Here is an 18,633-nt window from a genome sequence, read left to right as displayed (position 1 = left end):
AGTGGGTCGCGCCTCCTTTTCCTTTTTGAGCTCATGAGTAGAGTATGACTCCCTGAGGACCCGCAGGGAGGGGCCTCGGAGGCTGAATGTGGGACATTTCTGCTCCCAGAAGCACAGGGAGACCCCGAAGTCTGGGGCATTTCCTTGTTTTGACCTTCCCGGTGAAACTGCCATGTCAACACCCCGGCTTCCACAAACCGCTTAACCCTGTGAATGTGGCGTCGGAGTCCGTTGGAGTCCGTTCAGAACAGCTTTCAGAGCTAGTCTGAGCCTCACGAGAAACTCTTTTTCATAACCTTGGAGTTGGTCACATCACTGAGCAAAACACTGTCTTGCTCAGGTTGCAAAGAACTTTGTTCACTAAGATGTACACATACACGTGTGTGCATACGCTTATGTCTGCCCTTCTGTGCACATGTGTTCACTCACGCGTGTAGTTCTCTTTTGGAGATCGCCGCCCACGAAGTTAGGGAGCATGAGCTTCTCCTAGCCTCTGAGCAGCGGGTGAGGCAGACAGATCAGACCCTAGACAGGAAGGAACCGCTTATTTTCACATAGCCAGAACCTGATCGGTGCCTCCGTAACCTAGAATGTCACTGAGTTTTGAGCTCAGGCAGAGCGGAGTGAGTCTGCCCTGATGGCTTATTTGTGCGGATCCTGCCTTTCTGGCGAGAAAGGTTTTACAGTGGCAAGGGACACAGATGGCGTGCCGTGGCTCCCTTCCGACCGCACGAGGAAATTTGAAGTGCAAAGCTAGTGTCTCTGTGGACACGTTTTCTAACCTGAGGGCCAGACCCTATCTCCTGGCTTAAAGAAAAAAAAAATTGTTTCCCTTGTCACGATGCCCACATCTGGGAACGTGCGTGAGGTCGCCTGTCCGGGGTCCTGCCGAGAGGTCACAGGCTCTCTTTCCCTGCAGAGCTGGAGAAGGAGCTTTCCCGGAGGCCCAAGAAAGTCTGCATCGTGAAAGTGGTGGGAACCCGGAACCTGTGGAAAAACATCGTGGTCCTGTGTGTGAACTCGTGAGTCGCAAGAGGGACACGGAGAGGGGAGGTGTCAGGGAGAGGCTGGGGGGAGAGGGGCTGGAGGAGAGGACAGGGGGACCCTCCTCCTCCCACAGCTGGATCCTGAATTACAGCCACGCGGGGGCCTTTGGCCAGCCCAAAGAGCTTTGCTCTTTACCAAGAGGCCCTGGGTTGAGCCCCAGTATCAGTGTTACCAAGAAGGTCTTTCTCATTTTGACCCACAGCTTAATAACCCCACCCTTCCCTGACCACACAAGGTGGCCTTCACTCAGGGTCAGAGGTCACCTAAGGTGCAGTGGGGTGTTAACCCCCATTTGGTGTTGGAGGCTATGGTAGGGGGCAGTTTCGCACTCAGCTGTGAAAGGCCTCAGGACTGCTGTCCAGGAAAGAGGCCCATGCTCAAGGCTCTGGTCCAACCGTCCCCACAGCTATTTCTATCAAAGCAGTGCCATTTAATCGGTTCTCGTTATTGGGGTTCCTACTTATAACCTTGTCCTACACCCGGGGGGACAGAGGCCCTAGGCACACAGTAGGTCAGAGCTGGAGCCCTAATGCCTCAGCCTCCCCACTCCCAGCCAGCTCCAGACCCGGCCACTGTGCCACTGTCCAGTCTCAGACAGACACTAGCTAGTTAGGCTAATGGGACCATTAAAAATGGAATGACTTCTCCAACTTTTAGTTCGGGGGAAAAAACACAAATTGTGACATAAAGGAGATGGCAAGTTTCCATTTTACTGCTTCTTCTTTGGGGGGAGGGGGATGCCTCTCTCTGACCTTGTTCCCTGCTGTGGTCAGAAGACTGCCTTCCTACCAGAACACAAAGGTAGATTTCCCTGAGACCTCGGTAGGCTCAGCAGCAGAGAAAGTCATCTGGGATCCCCAGAGAGGAACCAAATCTCACCAGTTGCTCGATGATAAAAGGACGGCACCAGCAGGCCCTCTGCCGAGGATTTCCCACGTAGAAAGGAGTTCATTCGGCAAACGGCAGCCTCCTCCAACGGGGGCAGGGGTCTGTTGCCGTTGACCTTGACGCATCTTCATGGTGTGATAAAAGCACTTTGATTTCCCCAAAGCACGGAACAGGGGTTGGGAGAGAAGGAAATTTTTAGCTCTGGGATGGCTGCCGAGGGCTGACATCACCAATGAGCTCTCACGGCTGCCCTCGTGGGACGCGTGCACCTGCAGCCTCCTGCGGCGGAGGGGGTGGGGGGCCCCGGTGCATTCAGAATCCCGTTTCCTAGACTGGACTTCTGCCTCTGGCGATCCGGACACACATGTCCCAGCAGGTTTATAGGATTCTCTGGGGGAAGGAAAGAAAGAGGCTTGACCCAGGGCAAAGGAAGGGAAAGAGTGTAAGTTAAGAATGGACACAGAGTCTCCAAGACCAGACGCCTTCACCCGGCCTGACTTCTACAGCTTTCCCAGGGCGCGTCTGTCAGTAGCAGCAGGGTTAAGTCGGTAGTTCTCTGGACGCATCCCCAAATTTGCAGAACCCTGAGTGCCGAAGGAAGAGCCGAGGCCCAGACAGGCAGGATGTCTTCAAAGTTGTCACCTGTCCGCTCAGTAGACTGGTGCAAGCTGCTTACCCTCCTTAGGCCTTTTTGCCCATCTGTGAAATGGGTCTGACAGGAGCTCGTAGGTGCCCACATGGGATGAAGTGAGTTGAGGCGTGGGGAGTACTTTGTCATGATGGATTTGTTGGCTGGTGTTCGAACTGAAGGTCTCGCTGCTTGTGTGGCCCCACTCTTCTGCTAAAGGGAAGGTGAAGGAGAGTGAGCCCCCCTCTCCCAAGAGGGGCCCTCTCTGGTCACGTCTCTGAAGTCCCTCTGCCTTGCACCCGGTCGTGCACTCGCTCGTGGCGAGCGCATGTTTTCGGGGACATGCTGAGTTGCCGCTCTGTTTCCTGGTCACTGAGCCTTCCTGCCTTTGTCCGCCGGCCCACCGCCCCCTCGGCTGTGCGTCTCCCCACAGGCTGACGGGCTACGGGATCCACCACTGCTTTGCCCGGAGCATGATGGGCCACGAGGTGAAGGTGCCGCTCCTGGAGAATTTCTATGCCGACTACTACACCGTGGCCAGCATCGCCCTGGCGTCCTGCCTGGCCATGTGCTTGGTGGTCAGGCTCCTGGGGCGCAGGGGCGGGCTGCTGCTCTTCATGATCCTCACCGCCCTGGCCTCGCTTCTGCAGCTTGGGCTCCTCAACCGTGAGTGGGTCAGGGGAGTGGATGGGCCAGGGGTGGGGGTCGGGGGGTGAGTGTGGGAGAGGGGAGCTGGCCCGTGACCAAAGCGTATTGGACAGAGCTGGGTGAGACTGGAGGGAAGTTTTCTGTGACCTGAGCTATTATTCCAGAATCAACAGCTTGAGGAAAGTGCCTTGGGAAGGACTGGAATGGCCATGGTGACTGCCATGATTGAGTGCCCTGTGTTACCCCCTCACCGCCACCCCCCCACCCTGGGGCTGGAACTGGGAGCCTTCCTGGCTACAGGTCATTCCCTGCATGGGAGGCCTGCTGAGTCCTGGTGGGCGAGCCAGGCTGTGTCTTTGTCATAGGTTATGTGAGAAGAACAATGCACTCTTTCACGGGACAACAGGGGGCCATTTGACACCCTTCAACTGGAATACTGCTTTTCAGCAGCTCCTCCCAAGTTTATCAGCTTGTCTTTGGGCCAGAGAATTCCTCAGTAAATGCTAAAAATAACACAGAAAAACTAGGGAATCCATGCAGCATACTTGACACGGCTCCTCATGCATGGAAATAGCACCAGGCGTCCCTCTGACGGGCCCTAAGGGAGACCCCGAAGAGCCGGGCAGCTGAGCCTTCTCTCACTAGGCACGGAGCTCCCTGGGCAGGCTGGGCCCCTGCGGGGAACAGAGGCCACGGATCACTCCCCTCCTGCACAAGGAGGGCCCACCTGAGGGCTGGGACTGTCCAGGTACAGCACAGACCAGAGCTGCTGACCAAACAGAAAGCCTTCTCCTGCTCCGAGGTGGGAGAGTCAGTGTCCGGAACAGAAGAAAAAGAAAAAAACTCAAAACTTTCTCAACCTCGTTGTGCAAACTGGTTTAAAGAACAGCCCCTTTCAACCTCGGGACCAATTTCCCTAATCTGGTCACGTTCCCATGCATTCTGCCTCTTGCTGGGAGACAGGTCTTATTTTCAGCTGTGACAAATAAGGAAACAGAGAAGTGGTGTCTGTCTCCTGGTGCGGGCCGCCCAAGCTGCCCTTCCAGGGAGCCCTGTGCAAGCTCCTGAGCCTTGCGTGCAGGGAGGGGCAGCCCCTTGGGAGTGTCACAGGTGTCCTCCTTGTCCCTGAGCCAGAAAGCTCCAGGAACTAGGCACACAAGAAGCCGTGAGCCTCAGGGCTCAGAGCACACGGAAATGCCGCCTGACAGGTCTGACCCCACGGTCTGCACCCCCCTGCAGCACAGACCAGCAATGACTCGGGGAGAATTGTTCACAATGAAATTAATCCTTCACCTAGAGGTCTAGAGGAGTGGCTAAGGTCTCTGTCCTGAAGAGTTCCATTTCCCCCACATCTGGAGGCCAGGCCACGTCCAGGGGCGCTGTCGCCCGCAGGTCTTGGCATCCTTCTAACAAGCGGCCCGCAGCAGGCGTTGGTGCTGCTCCCCATGGGCCTGGCAGGGGGCAGAGGCAACCCGGGCTGGAAGGGAGGTCACGGAGAAGCCGGTCACATGGAAAAGCAGGGTAGCGGCTTCAAACCTAACAGGCTTTCCTTCCCCCCTCTCTACGCACTGTCTTCACCCGCGTCCGCATGGGGGCCGTCACTTCCGGGGCCGCAGTGATTGGGAAGTACAGCCAGCATCCAGACTCAGGTGAGTCCCGAGGCCCGCGCCGTGCACTTGATCGCTTTTTATTGCACCCAAATGGGACTTTTCGTCAAGACTTACAGACTGTGGTTTCCTCCCGTCTCTCTCCCCCTCTCTCCTTATCCTTCAAGAGTTGCAGCTGAAGTTGGCCGTAGGTTGGACACTATAAGCATACATTTGTATTCTCTACTCCCTCTTGCCTCTAGAAAGAGCACCTCGTTTCTCAGTCTGTGCCTGGCTTGCACGCATGGCCTCACCTCTCCCCCCAACCCCACCCCACCCCCGCCCTGGCCTCGGCAGTCAGTCAGCCCGGAGCCCTGCTGCAGCCAGTCTTAGGGACGGTGCCTGGGTGACATGAGAAACCCCCAGGGAGTGCCGGACGCCCTGCTGACTGTGCCGCCAGGGGAAGCTGCTGTCCCCCTTTGTCCATCACGGCAGCTGGCTGCTCTCGGCCACGGGGATGGCAGAGCTGCTGGTCGCACGTGCCTGGCCTGCTCCGAGCCCGTGCTGCCGGGACTGTCTGCTCTGAGGTCTCCTGCATTCAGGATATGCCTTGAAGGGAACTGGGCTGTGCCCCAAATGTACGACCCCAACCGCATGCCCATGCTCTGTGCTAGACCCTGCCTGGGTGTGTGGTCAGACTCTGGTGCCATTTGCAGAGTGCTCAGATGGGTTGAGCACTGTCCCTCCAGGCCATAAATTCTTCTGTTGGGTTATTGGAGTTTTTGTTCCCTTCAGTCCAACCTGGCATACCCTGTCCTGTGCTTTGGATGTGTCAAACCTAAGGCCAGGGTAGCCAGGGCTCTCTGGAGGCGGAGGCCTTGTTCCTCCAAAGACTGGGATAGAAGGGACATTGCTAGAGTCCCGGGGAGACCGCCAGCCTCCCCTCTGCCAGGCATGGCTTGTGGCCTCTGGAATCTGGAATCCGTGTGAGCTCCAGCATTCCCGGCCCACGGGCAATCGCGGGAACCCCCAACAAAGTCTTCTACCAAGAGGGTCTGACCCGTTACACCTAGAAGTGCTCCTCGGTCTCCAGAGGGAACCGAGTGCCCCATACTGCACCCCGAACTGGGGAAGGGGGAAGGGACCCTTCGCGTGGGCCTAGTCCCTCCCCCATCCCTTGTCCCGCTGCTGTCTCTGCACCGCCCCCCCACCACCTGCCTTGCCAGCCTCCTTTTCCCTTCCCTTCTGCCCACCCCCCCTCACTGTCTCCCTCTGATTCTCCTTCAGGTATGAGTGATAGCGTCAAGGACAAGTTCTCCATCACATTTTCCATCGTGGGCATGTTCGCCTCCCACGCAGTGGGAAGCCTCAGTGTATTCTTCTGTGCCGAGATCACCCCCACGGTGATCAGGTAGGTCACGGGAGGGGCCCCACCTGCACCTTCTCCCTAGGACTCAGGAGAGGGCTGGGTGTGGAGCGAGGCTCCTGTGGAATGAACCAGCATCAGTTGTGTCCTGCCCTGGCCTCCGGGCATGCGTACCGGGCATGTCCGGCCTTCAGCTGGAGAGCTTTGCCTTGACTCTGAGGCAACCGAGAGTCAGCTGAGAGCTTGACCCCGGACTCCGTCCAGGCAAGGAGCCAGAGGAGCAGGGAGCAGGGAACTTTGCAGGGTGCAGGAAGCCCTGTATGGTTCCATCTGAAAGGGGGTGTTACCTGGGGCTTAACTACTCTTGTCTTAGTTCACGGAGTAAGGTCTGATCCTTTCTTGGTGCTATCCCAGATAGTGGTACCTGGCTGGTACCTACCCTTTGATGTTATTAAGATTACAGCGTAATAAAAGGGTTTGCCTTCAGTTAAAAGGGCATCACTTAACTACGGAATCATGTCATTTTCCTGGTAATTACTGTTTGTGACTTACAGAAGGGCTCACTGTGATTGACATCACACTGAACTTGGCATGGGAATATCATTAGCATTGCTAACACACATGCTTTTCGAACATATAAACTGTGAATAAATTAGGCAGTTATTCAGCTGTGAAAGAAAACCCAGAAGTCAGCATGACAACACCCGTCCACCCTGACTTTCCCACGCGGGCAGACAAGAAAGCCCAGTACAGGTCAAGGCGGGACTCATGCAGACTAATTATTTTAGACCCTCGGGTGCTGGGAAGGGCTCTGGGCGAAGGCAGGTAGGTTCACGGACTTTCTTCCCACATTTCCAGGAGTCATGCTGACAAGAGAAATTTCACATGACCTCATTTTGCTTCATTCTCCCAGATTTTTACAATGCGCTCCAAGTCTGAAGGCTACTTGGTGCCTGTGGAATAAGATGCCAAGGGATGTATATATAAGAAAAAAAGCAATTAAATGCCAAGTAATTCACCTTATACCGACCCTCTCCTAAGCTGAAGTGAAGAAAAAAGCCTGAATCTTATTTCATGCTCGAGGCTGCAAAATGTCTCAAGCAGACAGCTTCTCCCTCCGTGTCTTTTCTTTTCCTAGTTAAAATTTTCTTCCTTGACCAAAGAATCCAGCAAAGAGGGTTCTTTCATTAAAGCAGAAGTCAAGGTCGGATCTCTGGCTTTCCCGCTGGTCTCCCTGTAGATTGGCATTATTGTGGACCTTTCTTTGGGGGCGGCCACCCCTTAACTGTGCTGGTGGTGGACCTCATTAGTCATTGTTAGATTTTGCTTAACAAGCTAAAAGGAAGGAAATGCACTATCCTCTTCCTCTTTGATGCAGACCTGCCAAGATCATTTGGGGATAGAAATTCAACAAATACATTCTTCGATTTGGCTTGCCAAGATGACACACTAGAAAAAATATTTGACCTTTAGTGCTGTTTTTGTACTCGGAGAAGGATGAAAGGAAATCGAGTCCAATGGGGGTCTCTGGCCAGGAGGGAAGGGGTCCTGGAGTCACTCCTGCACCCCTCCCCTTCAGCGGCCTGGCTCTTTCTTGCAGACACACTCTGGGACAGTTCCTGCAGAGTCCCCAGGACAGAAATGGACCTTCCTCCCCTCCCCCTCCTTCACACAGCTGAATCCCAGATAAACGAGGGTGAGCGGCTTGGGGTGTGCGAGCTTTCTCTTTTACTCACTGAAGTGTAACTGACATACAATATTCCATGAGCTTCATTTTTCTTAATACAAAATGAACCTTTTTCTACAAAGCTGTTATTAAAAACATCCCTCCTGACCCAGAACCAGTAGCCCAGGGGAAGATGCCTGGATTCACTAACAAGGAGCAAATAGGATGATAAGAACTTTTTCGTACAGAGGCTCGTGGAAATCCATTGTCCAGGAATGACATACTCACTAGGGTCTGATGAATGTATTCATCGTGTCGCGAGATCCCATCCAGACTTTCTGTGGCGGAGAAGTGCCTCCCTCCCACCCGGGCCTGGTCTGGATGGTGTCACTGGCAACACGCCCTCCCTCAGTTCGCTTCCCAAGGCTTCAGGACTCGGGTGCCTCTGCAGGCAGATGGGGAGGACCCTGTGTCTGGCAGCAGCTCTGTCCTTGGGCTTGGTTAGAAGTGGTGCCGGGACCTGGTTGATCTAGAAGCAGTGGGTGTTTTTTTGGTGCAGGACCATCTTTTCTCTGCAGTGTCCATCTGGGAGCCCATGAGGACATCACCTACCTCCTCACCCTTCAGCAAAGTTCAGAGATGAGGCAGATGCCAGTGATCACAAGCCCGTTTCATTGTCCGGCGGCTCCACACAGGCTCCCTCCGAGCCCCTAGGCCTTGGCTGTTAAGGCTCTGGTCTGTCTGAGCTCAGCTCCTCCTTCCTGATATCTTCTGCTTCCTCTCCTTTGCGCTGTCCTACTCCTTTCTCTAGAAACTTCCTTCTTGGAATTTGCCTTCTCTGAGAACTTCCTTCTGAGTGATTCCTCCCTATTCATGCCTCGGGACTAAGAACCTGGGCCCTGCTGTCCTCCCTTCTAAAGGTGCCTCAAGAACAGGCACCAAGGACAAAGGTGGCCTGTGTAATGGGACATGTGGAGTCTGTTTAACTTTTTTAAAGATCTGTGTCTTAAATATGTATTATATACATAACACACACACACACACACACACAACAACAACAACAACAACAACAACAACAAATGCTAAGGTCAAGGAGCCACAGCACGCAGGCTCAGTATTCCACAGCGGGACAAAAAACAAGCAAAGCATAGAGAATATGGCCTCAAGCCTCAGATTTGGATCCGGGCGTGAGAGTAGGTGGCTCTGTGTGTGACCGCAGAGGTCACTTTCCTCTGTGTGGCCTTAGGCAAGTCCTTCAGCCGGACTTCATCTCTTTGCCCTAACATGAGACGAGTTATGACTGACGGCCTTGCTATATACAGGGTAGTGATGCTTGGGGGAGAAGGAGTCTGTAGAGAGGATCCAGCCTCAGTGATGACAGTGGATATTATTAATTATTCCTACCCGAGTATTTCTGGCAGTTATATTATTTCTGCAAAACTGGCACAAATACTTGTTAATCCTTGACTTCACAGAAATGGGAGTCAAGACAAATTAAGTAAAACGGAAGAAGTGAGAAATGGGAGGTTTGTTCTGTTTAAACACAAGATGCTCGGTATTCCCATGTTTAAAGGAATGATTTGAAGATTCTGGAATTCTTAATAAGCTTACTACTTCTAATAGTAAGTCTGCCTGTGTATTGGCTTTTATATCCTTAATTTAGATATTATTACTAGTGAAATAAAGATATCCGGTGGATATTAAGATTTTCTGTGCTCCTAATGCACAGGGAGGCAAAATTTGCCCCCTGGTTCTTTTATCTGTAAATTGAGCGGCTGCCTGCTCTATTTACACGTGGGTACATGCTGCCCTCTAGTGACAGTCTAAAGAAAAGCAGGACATGCCCAGAGTCTGCATTTTAGGGGAGGAAAGAAAGGTAAGCACTTGAGAGCCAAGCACGAAATAGACTCCATTCTCTAAACAGAGATTTCAAAAAGACAACACAAAGCCAAGAATGGTATACCAAATTCTTTCAAAGGTGTTCCTCACATTACTGAGTAATTTCAAGGTATTCTTGACAGAAAAGCAAACAGAAAATTGCTTTTGTGAAAAAAACACATAAATATTGCATATTATATATGCACACATACGTAGACTGCGTTTTATTTATACACACACACATGCGCGCGCAGATACTTATGTTAGCAGTCTAATCCTACCATAAATATTTGACATTATTAGTATATTATTTTGGCATTATGATGCGAGACTTTGTCCCATGCTGACTTCTGCCTCCTTGACCGTGACTGTTTGCACCCTTCCCTGTGGGTCTGTGGAACCTCCCATCCTGTAAGTTAACTCACGTGTGGACTTCATATGCACTGAGCAAGGTTAGTCTCCCTCTGCTTGTCAGTGCCATCCACACGTGGTGACAGGAAGGTCCCATGGAAATCCAGAAGGTCGCAGAGGAAAGGATGTCTTACTGGTAGTAAGGGCCCCAAGGAAACTCATCCATTATCCCTGGCATCCGTCTGTCCCTTGCAACATCTTGCAGCTTCTCAAGTGGCCAAAATGACCGAAAAGACGAAGGGGCTATTTTAGGTGTCCGTATTCTTGGTTCCCATCCCATCATTCTTCCTGATGGTCATCTATTTTTAACCCGCCCCATTCATTCGGGTGAGCTGACCTTCCTACCTAGGAAGCCAGCATAATCCATAAGCATCCAATATTTATTAAGCATAAATAATACGTGTTGGTTGATATTCTAGAAAATAATTCTTGCCCTTGACAAGCTCATAGACTAAATAAGGATAGTAGGCAAATGAAGAAATACTAACAGAAAGGTGCAGTGTCTTCAGAAGGTGGTGTGGGACTATCTGCCTGGGAAGGGAGCTGTATCTGGGATGCCCCCCCCCCCAAATATTGCTATTCCTTACTTGTGTTCCCTTGATGGCCCAGTAGCACAACAGTGTGGCTACTCTACAGTCCTTCCCGTCTCTCCCTTAGCAAAAGGCTTTCTAACACATAGGACCGGTGACACATCCCAGTCTGGGTAAGAGGTGGCTGTCTTCTTCCATACCTAAGGCTAGGAAATCCCATCACTCACTGTGTGTACTAGTTATCTATTGCTGTGTAACAAATTATCCCAAAACTTAGTGGCTTAAAAGAACACCAGCTTGTTGTCTCACAGTGTCTGTGAGCAGGAGTTGGCAAAGCCTAGCTGGGCCTTCTTCTTCAGGATCTCCATGGGCTGCAGTCAGCCAGGGTAGCATCGGGCTTCAAGCTCTCAGGACTTGGTCTTCATGTGTTCATGCTGCTAAACCAGAATACCACAGACTGGGTGGCTTACAAACGACAGTAATTTCTTTCTGGAGGCTGCAAGCCCAAGATCAAGGCATCCACAGATTTGGTGTTTGGTTGGTCTGCTTCCTGGTTTATCAGTGGCCATCCTTCCTCTATCCCTGTGGGATTCCATGTCCTCACGTGGTGGAGGGGTGAGGGAGCTCTCTGGGGTGCCTTTTCTAAGTCACCTCCCAAACCAGATCTAATCGCCTCCCGAAGTTCCCGGCCTCCTGACACCATCACACTGAAGATTAGGAGCTCAACATAGGAATTGGGGTGGGTGGGGGGACAGACATTCCCACCAGAACACAGGGTTCGGTTCCTCACTATTGGACTGAGAGCATCAGTTCCCTGCTGGCTGGAGGTCACCCTAGTTCCCTGCCACCTGGCGTGTAATAACATCACAGCTTGCTTCATCAAAGCCAGCGTGAGAATCTTCTAGAAGTCAGTCTTTTCATTACCTAATCATGGAAGGGACATCTCATTACCTTTGCCATATTTTGTTGGTGAAAAGCAAATTGCTAGGTCCAGCTCACACTCAAGATACAAGGGTATGAACGCTTGGAGGTGTGACTCATTGGGGCCATTTTAGCAATCAGCTGGTCCCTACCCCCAAAAGCCCCTTCAGTCTGTGAGGGACCCAGAGACACACGCACAAGAAGCAGGCAGGGGTTGGGGGGTGCTGCAGGAAGCACACTGGAGGGACAGGGGCCCCCATGAAGGATGTGTGTATGCGAAGAAGCAGCGGGAGGGAGCAAGGCTTCGATCTGACAGGACAGTGAGCAGGAGCAGGGGTCCCTGGAAGGAGGAGGGTGGGGGGTGGGTGAGAGGCAGTTTCAGGAGGCATCAGGTACAGGGTGTGGATGGGGAGGCCTGGGGAAAGAGGAAGAGGAAGGACCAGAGCGGTGCCAGCAGCTCCGCCCACCTTCGGGTCTCCGTCATCCCTGGAGGCTCTGGACCCATCTTTTCATCATCCTCCCGGTGCTTGAACTTGCTCAGCCCCAGGCCCGCCATCACTCCCTAGCACTCGCCGGAGGAACCAGCAACACCCCAGCCAACCCACTGATCTCCCTGCCCTCCCTTCACCTCCTGCACTTTGTCACTTGCTCAGTATTAATGCAGCAAAAAAAGACCTTAAAAATGCCGCGAGATTTCTGCCTTGGGAGGCCAACAGAGAAGGGAGAAGGAGCTTAGACAACTGGGAATGACAACAGCTGGCATGCACTTTGGCAATGCCTGGCCCAGCTTCAGGGACACCAGCACCCCGTCTCCGTTGATGTGCCCTTCCTGTCCCTGTCAGATCCTCCCTGAGGCTCAGGTAGGTGAGCCTGCTTGGTGGTGGAGGCAGGATTCGAACCCAGGCCCACTGGCTCCCAACCTGTGCTCGTAACCAGCGCACTCCAGCCCGAGGAGCAGGGAGCGTCTGGTGGCTGCTGTGGCCTGTGCATGTGCACGTGGGCCTGCTGCACTAGGTGGCAGTTGCTGCCCGGCTTGACCCCACTGAGCCTCCAGGCCAGGAGCCATGCCAGGCCTGGGGACCGCCAGGAACAGCCTCCGCTGCCTCCTCGGCAGCACGTGAGGAAAACCGTTGCCCCTGGGGAACTTGGCTGACCTGAGCTGAGCAGAGAGGCCACAGCCTCCTCACAGAGAGAGTGAAGGAGAGAGCGAAGGAGCTCGGGGACTGGGGTGCAGGTCAGGCAGGTGCAGGGGCCAGGGCTCAGCTAGAGGTGGGAGGGAGCCCTCGAAGGACTCTGAAAAAGGGAGCGGCATGATCCACTCCACATTCCAGAAGAGTCCCTTTGTCAGCAGTGAGGGAAAAGCCCCAGGGAGTAGGAGGATGCAAGACATGCCAGTTAGGGCAGTGTGACCCAGACTGGCCGAACTGGAAGCCATGGGGCTTGGGTGCGGCTGGACAGAGGAGGCCGAGACAGGGAAGAGTCTGGCCATTCCCAGGCTCTGGCTGTCCTGAGGTCAGTGTTTCCCACCCCTCCCCACCCAGCACAAGGGGTGTGAGGAACCCCCTCCCGTGAGCAGAGGTACAAGGCCTTTTCTTATTTGGGGCTGAGAGAAGGGAAAGAGAGCAGTGTCTTTCATTGTTGCTACGAAACGTGACAAATGAGGAAGGGAGAAGCCCCCCAACATTGTCCCAAGCATGCACACGTGATTGTTAATCTTCTGGTCCACTCTTTGAGAAAAAGTCTTTCTTTTCTGTGCTCCTGCATGTCTTGACCATCAAACTGTTTCATCCGCTTTACGGTGGCCCTTAGGGACAGCTGTCGGCTTGGGGAGCCCCGGACATAGAGTCCCCCCTCATTCCTGTCACTCATGTGGATCTAGGACTGGCCAGCCAGAGGGCCTGCTGTAGACAGCAGGTACTGTCGGTTCACTGTTGACAGCAAGGCCCTGGGAAGGCCCCAGGAAGAAGGAGCCCACTGCTGAGCCAAGTAGAGCAGAACGCCCCGCCCCAGCTTGAGCAGCAGTGGGGACAGAGGGGAGGCCTGTGTGGCCGCCCCACACTGGAAGCTTTGGGGGTTTGTGTTAAGATACCCCAGTCCCCACAGATAGAAGAGTGTTGGGTTGGTTTTTGTGTTTTTTTTTTTAAAGATTTACTGCGGTATAATTTACATACCATATAAATGCATGCATTTTAAACATAAAAGTCAATAATCTTTGGCGCCATCATCCCCATAAATCCAGATATCGAACATTTCCATCACCTCAGAGAGTCCCCTCCTGGCCCTTTGCAGTCCTCCCTGTCCCTGCTCACAGCCCCAGGCAATCAGTAATCTGCTTTTGGTCTCTGTAGATCTGTCCCCCAGCCCCCCAACCCCGCCACTTTTTCGAAATTTTGTATAAATGGAGTCTACAGTCACATAGTATAACATTTTTGAAACTCGTCCATGCTGTGGCAGGTGTCAGTGCTACACTCCTCACCGTGGGGTACTGTTCTGTTGTCCGGGACGTGCCACAGTTTATCTCACCAGGTGGTAGACGCCAGGCTTCTTTCGGATTTGGGGCTATTATGAATAATGCTGCAGCAAATACTCACTTCTGAGTTTCTGTGGGCTCTAGGTTTCCTAGGTCTCATGAGAGCGGAGTTTTCATTTCACTGTTTCAGATACTGACAAGCGCTTCCACGGCTGCTGCCCCCCTTTCCCTTCCTAGCGGTGGTGGTTGGGGGTCTCATTCTCTGTGCAGCCTCACAAACACTTGTCACTCTGGTGTTTTTTTTTTTAAGATTTTATTTTTTTATTTGAGAGAACACAAGCAGGGAGAGTAGCAGGAGAGGGAGAAGCAGACTCCCTGCTGAGCAGGGAGCCCAATGTGGGGCTGGATCCCAGGACCTTGGGATCATGACCTGAGCCGAAGGCAGACGCTTCACCGACTGAGCCCCCCAGGTGCCCCCCATTCTCTGCCTTTTTGATCGTTGCTGTCCTGGTGGGTGTGAGGCGGTATCTCATTGTGGTTGGGGTATGCATCTAATGGCCAGGAATACTGTACATCTGCTCGAGTGCTTTGAATGTTTTATACTTTGTATAGTGTCTTTGAAGAAATGTCTATTCAAATCCCTGGCCCATTATTTAAATTGGTTGACAGTTCTTTATATATTCTGGATACAGATCCTTTTTCAGACATCCTCAGTAACCATGTTCTCCCCGTCTGTTTTTTCTCTTTCCATTTTCTTGAGAAATTAAAAAAAAAAAAAAACTTTAGGAGGACAGAAGTTTTTTTTTTTTATTTTGAGGAAGTCCTATTGATCATTTTCTCTTCTAGATCCTGCTTTTGGTGTCATATGTAAGAAATCTGCCTCACCTAAGATCACCATTTCCCTTTGTATTTTCTTCCTAAAAGTGTTACAGGTTTAGCGCTTACATTCGTGTCAGTAACGCATTCTGAGTTCATGTATCATGTTACATAAAGGCCCAGCTGCTTTCTCCTGCGCCTGGATAGCCAGCTGTCCCAGCCACTTGCTGAAGGACTCTTTTCCCTATTGAATTTGCCTCTGTCAAAAGTCAGTTGACCATGAATATGAGTTTGACCATAAGTATGACCATGAATATGAGAGTTTATTTCTGAACTCTCAGTTGTTCCACTGATCTGTCGATACACCAAGACCACACTATTAATATAGCTTTATATGAAGTTCTGAAATTGGGACAATAAGTCCTTGAATTTCGCTAAGTTTCAAAATTGTTTTGGCTGTTCTGGGTCTTTTGCATTCCCGTGTAAGTCTTGGGATCAGATTATCATTTCTGGCGGGGGTGGGGGACATACCATCTGGAAATCTGATAGGGATTGTGTTAAATCTATACATTCCACCTAAGATGGAAGAATTGCCATCTTAACGGTACTGGGTCTTCCAACCCATGAACACGGACGGTCTCTTCATTTATTTTATATTTCGGATTTTCTCTCTCAAGAGTGATTTATAGTTTTTAGTATGCAAGTCCTGCATTTTTCTTTTTTGAGATTTCTTTGAGAGAGAGCAAGCGCACATGTGCACGTGTGAGTGCAGGGAGGAGCAAAGGGAGAGGGATAAGCAAACTCTGTGCCGAGCGCGAGCCCAATGTGGGCTCGATCCCATGATCCTGAGATCACAATCTGAGCCAAAATCAAGTCAGATGCTTAACTGACTGAGCCACTCAGGTGCCCCAAGTCTTGCCTTTTTTTTTTTTTTTTTTTTACTTATTTCTAGGTATCTTCTTCTCCTTTTGATATTATGATAAATGGAATTTTCTTAATTTCATTTTCACCTTCTTTGTTGCTAGCGTGTAGACCTATAGTTGACTTTTGTCTGTTGATCTGGTGTCTCATGCCCTTGTAGGTCAGTTTTTTGATGAGGTAGAGCCACCTGTAGTGCCAACCAAAAGAATCAGAGGCTCCTCGAGAGCCTGCCGCAGGAGCCTTCTGCCTAGGGGCATCCAAGAATAAAGATCTCGCTAAAGGGTAGGGGCGCAGCTCTTAAGCAACTCCAGTGGAAGGTCTTCTTTAAACCCACCAAGATCCACATCCCCACACCCTCTGGCCACTAATGTGTGTCCGCACTCTGATGGGAAGCAGAGAACTCCACTCCCCTTTCCTTGAGACCAGCCAGCCCTCCCTGGCCTGTGCATTGCATGACACAGTGGAACCATGACTTCCTGTGACGTGGACACCATGGTCCACTTTTCGGCAGTCCAGCACTGCACTGCTTCCCAGAGACCACCAGACACCTTCTCCCCCAAAATACGCTTTTATGTCGAAGGAGAGACGTTCGAGCGATGATGGACTTTTTAAATGTTGCATATCTCCTAATCTCTTTGGGACTCTGGTAGGTTCCCCCAAATGGCAGAGGAGTGGAGATAAATGGCACATGCTCTAGGCTCCCACTCAGTCACAGCACGTGGCCTCTGGCACGGTAGCTCAGAGAGGGGACCGCTTCCACTGGTGGTGTGCAGAATGATTTTAGGAAGTACACGGGACACAACAATGAATAAGAACTCAGTGAGAAAAAGTACCATCTTTTAAAGTATCTTCCAGTCTCTCTAGTTCTGGCTGGAGAAGATCTCTGTGAGCGCTGGCAGGTCTGTCACATCCTCTTTAACCCGTTAATCCACCTCCCACCCGCCCACTGACCCGTTTCTAAATGAAGAGCAAACTTTGGGAAATAGTACAGTTTACTAATACTGTGTCATTGCATATTATTTATGGCAAGTGCTTTTCCATTTACAGTAGTATTGTAACACTGCCTTTCGAAATAAAGTAAAAAATGTTGAGCTGGCAAGAGACGATGGTAGCTAGAAGTGGTACAAAGATAGCCAAGGCGAAGGTGGTCTGGGATATCCCACAGGTGGAATGCGCTTGGGGGGGGGGGTGTCCTGCCTGAGCCAGGCCCCAGTCTGCCCCGTGGTCCCACTCACGTGGCCCCACTCTGGGAGGCCCCGTCCCCCGCCGCGGCGGGCGGCTTGGACCATGGCCGTTAACCACGTGTGCCTGTGCTCTCCCCGTAGGTGCGGCGGCCTGGGGCTGGTGCTGGCCAGCGCGGGCTTCGGCATGCTGACGGCGCCCATCATCGACCTGCACAACCAGAAAGGCTACTTCCTGCACCACATTATTTTTGCCTGCTGCACGCTCATCTGCATCATCTGCATCCTCCTGCTGCCTGAGAGCAGGAACCAGAACCTGCCCGAGAACATCTCCAATGGGGAGCACTACACTCGGCAGCCACTCCTGCCCCACAAGAAGGGGGAGCAGCCCCTCCTGCTCACCAACGCCGAGCTCAAGGACTACTCCGGCCTCCACGATGCGGCCACTGCAGGGGACGGGCTGCCTGACAATGCCACGGCCAATGGCATGAAGTCCATGTAGCTCTGGGCACGGCCTTCCCTATAGGGGGTACTGTGGGCACCGGGGACTTGGGGGCTGTTTGGGCACAGGTTTACAGACCGGGGACCAAACACGTGGCTGGGGGGCAGGAAAATCAGGTTCTGCTGCTGCCGCCGTGGATCCCAAGACCGTCAACTGGTGTGGGTAAATTCTGTCTTTCCAGAACTTTAAGGATCATGTATGTGAGGAAGCAAACTCTTTGAAAATAACCCTTCAGACTTTCTTTTCTGCCATGAAATGTTTGTATTTATTTTGGTCATTTTTACGAGAAGCACTTTATTCCCTTTCCTCTAACTGATCTCGAAACAGAACCACCTCCTTCGGAAGAGGGACACGGTTGCCAAGGAGGACGCTGTAAGTAGCCAGCACAGCGGCCCTGGAGGTCACACCATGCTCGCCCAGCACCCCACTGCGGAGCCAGGGGTCACTCACTCTGGGCCCACGCCCCGCAAGGCCGCCTGCCTGTGTGCGGACAGACTGACCTGTCATGGAGTGACTCCGTGACTGCATTGTAGACAGAGTGAAATGTAAATGAGTAGGCTTTTGCTAGAGAGTCTGTGTATGGTTTTTAAAGGGTTTTTTTGTGTGTGTGTGTTTATGAGGTAAGAGCTTCTGTTCCATGTGCTGGGGGAAAGCAGCTCCCAAATATCATTAAAACCAGCTTAGTCTTTCCTTCAAGATCATCCTTTTGTACTTGACGCTGGAAGCTCCTTGGGGAAAAGTGTAAACATTTCACCAGAAATCCTAAGTAACAAGTGGTACTAAGGCCACAGTTTGTCGACATGGGTTCACGTGGCCGAGCTCACCACAAGCAAAGGTGTGGAGAGGTGAGGCGCGGTAACGTCAGTAATACTCCTTCCCGGGTTTAGCTCCAGCAGGAAAGTCCCCTCTGTCACACTCGGCTTCCTCGCCAGCACAACCTGAACATGAGTCTACTTTCTGAACTGAAAACCAATAGGAAACTGACACAGACCACTGAGGCAAGCCCACAGGAGCGAGGGGTGCTCTCCAGGACACGGCCCGTCACCCACATCTCGAGCACACGCCGCATAGAAATCACCAGCCTGGATGACTATCAGCTCTCACTGACTTCACACTGACAGACTGCAAAGCCTGTGGGAGCTACTCCCCCACGCAGCCCTGCCTTTGCCTGCTT

The 18,633-nt window shown here is 52.1% G+C and overlaps 1 protein-coding gene across 2 annotated transcripts in view; it reads left to right on the top strand.

The window, feature by feature from the left end:
* SLC22A23 (solute carrier family 22 member 23) overlaps positions 1-18,155 on the top strand; it is a 168,665-nt gene extending 150,510 nt beyond the window's left edge. Inside the window, exons 6-10 of one of the 2 annotated variants that reach the window (XM_080806993.1) lie at positions 920-1,022; positions 2,997-3,229; positions 4,828-4,860; positions 6,085-6,208; positions 17,102-18,155. In XM_080806993.1, the coding sequence (XP_080663119.1) occupies positions 920-1,022; positions 2,997-3,229; positions 4,828-4,860; positions 6,085-6,208; positions 17,102-17,459 (851 nt within the window). In that variant the 3' untranslated portion in view covers positions 17,460-18,155. The remainder of the gene's footprint in view (positions 1-919; positions 1,023-2,996; positions 3,230-4,827; positions 4,861-6,084; positions 6,209-17,101) is intronic. The other variant, XM_080806994.1, reaches the window with a different exon arrangement.
* The last annotated feature ends 478 nt before the right edge of the window (positions 18,156-18,633 follow it).

Source organism: Martes martes (assembly GCF_963455335.1).
Source record: "Martes martes genome assembly, chromosome: 6".
Classification (NCBI taxonomy): domain Eukaryota; kingdom Metazoa; phylum Chordata; class Mammalia; order Carnivora; family Mustelidae; genus Martes; species Martes martes.
This window is presented reverse-complemented; position numbering and strand designations above follow the sequence as displayed.